Below are 4,809 nucleotides of genomic sequence, written 5' to 3'. Positions count from 1 at the left end.
CTTCGTCCCTGTGGTGTTTTATGTGTGCATCAAACAAACCCCTCAGCCTAAATGTTTGAAATCTTTAAACTGTTTGTCAAATATTCCTGAGGTATTTTGATCCAATTTTTAATTCATACAGCAGAAATAAAAAAGTGTATTTTATGCCAAATTGCTTGTTTAGTTTGCATATCCTCTCTTTGACTCAATGCACAGGGGATTTTCTCACAGCAGTAGCTACATTTACATTTAAATATTTATTGTAACAAGGAAAGCCATCTTCTGAGAATATGTATGTTTTTTTTCTAGGCCCAGCAAAGAAGAATCATTTTCCCTCCCAACAATTGCTCATTTAGCTGATTTTCTTGTCCAGCTGTTTCGATGATTTTCCTTTCATCAGAACCATCAGAAAACGACTTGACAATGATCAGTAAAAACCCAAAGTTGTTGAAATCCCTCTCTGCAGATCATCGTCCACCTTCTCTTTCCCCTCAGCGTGTGTATGACCTCTTCCAGGTGAAGTTTTCTTCCTCTGCTTCCACAAAGATCTTTCCAGATACTTGAGGTCTTGGTCTCCTCATCATGGTGGCTTTCCTCCTACGAGGTGGGGCCAGGTTACTGATCCTGCTCCTCTGCCCGGCATGACTATACTCTCCTGTAGGACCATCCTTCTCCTCTCCTTTCAGAAAATCAGCCATGACTCTGAAGTACTCAAGAACTACGATATGACTCCAGTTACCTTCCTCTACCTCCTCCTTTCCGATCCTCCCTCCCTCACTCTGTTCTTGGCTCTCCAGACTGAACCCACAGTGCCCTCCTCTGTCTGTCAACACCAGAAGGAAATAAGGGTTGCTCTGGAAAAGGGGAAGGGGCAAGGTGCAGGTTGGTGGGAGGAGAGGGTCATCACGACTGCAGATGCAGAGCACAGGCACTGCCACCTCATCTGCATCTCTCAGTGGTTCATTCCTCTCCCAGTAGCTGTTCCAGTCCTGGGCTGGGGAAGCCCTCTCGCCCAGTCCCCAGGCCACTGAGGGTGCCAGACCCCGTGGGGAAGAAGATCCTGAGCTCAGACCAGAGTTTAGAGAGCTTGTTGGAGGTCTGGGGGGTGCTCGCTGATGATGGACTGATGAGCAAAAAAGAGTCTCCTCAAAGTCTCTGATGGAGGAACAGCTGAGGGCCCGATCCACATCCAGCACTGCTCTGAAGGAACTGCCATATCTTATGATGGCAACAAGTGAAGAATGAAAAAGAATAAGCTGTTATGATTATGTCCTTATGGCACTCATATCTGTAGGTAAGGTGAATTAGAGTTTCAATTTTTGAAATGGTCATTTCAAAGATACATATTGATACAAAGCCAATAGCTCATAACCACACCCAATCCCATCCTGAAATCCCTGAGGTCTTTTATAATCATATCAGAAAAGAGAATGCAAATGTCAGACTCTGAGAAAAAAAAAGAAAACAGAAAAGTTTTCCTTGTGCCAGATTGTTCCAGATAATGTGCATTTCCTAATGTGGGACAGGTCAGGCTGAAAGGTCTAATCAGTGATATTTGGTAGTAAAAGAGAAAGATGCATCTCAGCATGCATTGCATTTTCATCTTTCTCTAATTTCCCTCACCTACTCAGCTGCAGTTTCCGGTGAAAGAGCACTCCCGAACGATAAATAGGCGGCATAGCTGTTTCAAACCACAGCTGGCCCAGGAGTACAGGTGAGATGGCTGCAGCTGCTGTCAGGTGAGAACTTGATCCACACTCCCCCAAGTAGGAAAGAAGAATCCCTGAGCCCGAACCCTCGCTCACTGCGACCAGCATGGAGGACGGGTGGCAGCTATGGATATAAGCAATCGCCTGAAACATATCATCACTGTCAGGTAATTTTTCAAAAACACTGAATCAGCAAAATATACTCCCACATAAAATAATGAATTTCCCAGATTCTGAAGTGAGAATTCCAACCAGACTAAAACCTAAAGGAAATCGTCCCCTTTGAAAAAACTGGAACAATTTTATGCATTATTGTTATCTACTATCAGAATGGCTCATTTTCTGGCCATCAACTTTAATTAATTTATCGACCAATCTTTCAGTACAAATGCACAACAGTCTCATGAAATCATCATTTATAAAAACATACATTGATGAAATAAGAGGGTGTCATTTGGGGCAAACCACAATAAAAAAAAATCTTTCTGTACCTGCTCAAGATCAGCTGGGTCTCCAAACTCAGTCATTCGTGCCATGGTCATTGGTGAGCCTGCTGTACCTCGAGGGTGAAACACCACCACATAGAACCCTTGACAAATGGCCAAATGGCACAGCGCCTTTAGGTGAGGTGTTATCCCTCCCCAGGACTGTGGGATGAGGAGGAGGACTGGAGGTGTTATGGTGAAGCAGCCTGGAGTTTTCCCCCCTGACTGATGTTCCTTTCTCCCCTCCCACCTCTTCCTCCCAACCACCTCACCCAGTCTTGTTCCCACAGCCCAGTCCAGAGCTACTGTTCCTCCATCCCTCAGTAACAGATGCTCTCTAGTGAACTGTAATGTGTCTCTGTGTTGTCCAAACAGCAGGCTGGACAGAGTCTGCAGGTGGGGGTCTCCTCTGGGCCAGTTGGCTAGTCTCGGCCTGGCCAGAGAGCCACAATGCTGCAGCAGATATTTGGCGAGAGCAGTGGGTTTGCAAATCAGCATGGGTCTATCTGATGTCTGGGCTGACCCAGACAAAATATCTGTCCCTGGTGATCCTGTCTCCTCTGTCCATTTTCTTGTGTTTCTGTCTAGCGGTAGTTCCAGGATCAGGCAGATGATGACCCAGAGTCTCCTGCCTGCAGCCCTGACAGCCAGCCTTGTCCAGCAGCTCACTCTCGGCCAGCGGAGAGCCAGAGACAGCACCAACAGTAACAGAGACGGGAGCAAACAGAACAAGCAATCCAATACAAAGGCTGCCATTGGTGAATACAGTGCAATTGTACTTTCACATCAAATCCAATGTTTTCACAGCAAAGTTTTTAACCTCAGACTGCCATATTGTAAAAACTCCTGACTTGTATAAAAATACAAACGTCTTTTTGCCCCCAGTTTGTGAATAAATCCAAGAAGATATAGGAACTAATGTCAATTGTTGCCCCCCCCCCCTTGCAATTTCTCCTGCCCCTGTCATTTCTCCGCCCTCCATAAATCATTTACTCCAAGCTTAAGCTAAGATAGAAACTGAACAAACACAGGCCACATAAATCTGTCCCATTAATGCTAACCTGCTTCCCCAGTTTATCAGTTTACATTGCTGATATAGCAGTGACATTAAAGACTTGCAGTCCTTGTAAAAGTTTATTTGACATTTATAAAACTAAAACTAATCTAACAATATATTCTTAGCCTTGTTTAAAGTCAGTTATGAGTGGACACGTTCAGGGAAGCTTTTTACTTGCTGAATAAAATAATGGACATAATGACAGTCACATGCATCAGAGCAGGTCCATTTTTTATCACCAGCATCCCACTTCATAAACTGATGAGACTGACCAGTATAGTGGCTATATATTAATACATCACATATGTCAGTATTAGTATTTTTTTTTTGTTTAATTTTGCCAGACACAAAAAAAAACAACTCAGTTTTTATAGTACTGTAATTGAATTTCCAGTGAAGTTTGAGGTTAAAAATGTTATAGTGTTAATGTTAGCATGATAAAGTCTCTTGTTTAACTGTAAAATATCTGCTTCATTATGTCTTTCTTACAACACTTATACAAATAATAAGCAATCCAAGGTAAAAGATTATCACCCAATATGACATTATCAGATTCATACATTAATGGTCAAGATTTACCATTAAAGATGTTACTGGTGCCGCCCCCCCCCCCCCCCCCCCCCTCCTCCCAAAAAAAAAAAAGGTCAATTAACTTAAACTAAAAATCACACAAAATGTCTCCTTCTACACTGAAATTCTCAGTTTTCCATACCATATCCACACCAGCAGATGAATGTGAAAACAGCCTTCTGGTGTCAAACTCATTCTGCACAGTGAAGCTCAAACATCACAGAGAAGTAACAAGAAGCAACACACACATTACTGAGTGGAAGGGGACTTTTATCTTATCATAAAAGTTTCCTGTGTGTGACCTTTCACTTTAAACCAAAACTAAAATATAACAACTGTTGGCTGGATTGAAGTGAAATGTTTCTACAAAAATTCATAATGGTCACATGATGCATCCTAATGATTTTGATTTTGACTTTTCCTTTGTTGTGATGGTGCTCAGTGGACACTCAGAGCTACTCAAGTCCACACATGTTCACCTGGCTCTGTTCCACCTGCTTCTTTAATGACTTATCTATTACAAACCCAGCCAAACTCACACGCATAACCAACACTGCTGCCAGGATAATTGTTCTCCCCGCACCCAACCCAACCCCCCAGAACTTAACAATAAAGCCATGCACGCTTTGCAAACTCAGTAGCACAGGATATGATACATCCACTCAATCACCACCTTATCCTAATATCCTCTGGGTATTGTTACAGAGCATTGAGGATGCAGAAGGGTTCACTTTGGAAAAGCCTGATTCCTGCAGTCATAGCTGCATTAATCAGCAATCAATCAATAAATCAATCAATCAATCAATCTTTATTTGTATAGCGCCAAATCACAACAAAGTTATCTCAAGGCACTTTACACATAGAGCAGGTTCTAAACCGAACTCTCCAGGTTTTAACTTTAAAGAGACCTAACACTCCCACATGAGCAAGCACTTGGCAACAGTGGCAAGAAAAAACTCCCTTTTAACAGGAAGAAACCTCAGGCAGAACCAGACTCAGAGTGGGCAGC

The 4,809-nt window shown here is 42.9% G+C and overlaps 1 protein-coding gene across 1 annotated transcript; it reads right to left on the bottom strand.

Annotated features, from left to right (window-relative positions):
• Window positions 1-226: 226 nt before the first annotated feature.
• Window positions 227-3,014, bottom strand: LOC128371900 (protein ABHD15). Its single transcript, XM_053332291.1, has 3 exons — window positions 2,180-3,014; window positions 1,603-1,832; window positions 227-1,197 (listed from the first exon to the last, which is right to left on the bottom strand). The coding sequence occupies exons 1-3, from the start codon at window positions 2,927-2,929 to the stop codon at window positions 471-473; spliced, it is 1,707 nt and encodes a 568-aa protein (XP_053188266.1). The 5' UTR covers window positions 2,930-3,014; the 3' UTR covers window positions 227-470.
• Window positions 3,015-4,809: the final 1,795 nt, after the last annotated feature.

Source organism: Scomber japonicus, chromosome 13, assembly GCF_027409825.1.
Source record: "Scomber japonicus isolate fScoJap1 chromosome 13, fScoJap1.pri, whole genome shotgun sequence".
Lineage (NCBI taxonomy): Eukaryota > Metazoa > Chordata > Actinopteri > Scombriformes > Scombridae > Scomber > Scomber japonicus.
Note: the sequence above shows the minus strand (reverse complement) of the source record. Positions and strands in the feature narration are given on the sequence as shown.

What these genes read in the sequence shown, in the direction of transcription:
- LOC128371900 (XM_053332291.1), bottom strand. Translation starts at nt 2,929, where the DNA reads ATGGCAGCCTTTGTATTGGATTGCTTGTTCTGTTTGCTCCCGTCTCTG. An exon ending in ACCCAGCTGATCTTGAGCAG is followed by an intron (nt 1,833 to 2,179) that starts GTACAGAAAGAT and finishes GATATGTTTCAG; the next exon opens with GCGATTGCTTATATCCATAG. An exon ending in CGGAAACTGCAGCTGAGTAG is followed by an intron (nt 1,198 to 1,602) that starts GTGAGGGAAATT and finishes TGCCATCATAAG; the next exon opens with ATATGGCAGTTCCTTCAGAG.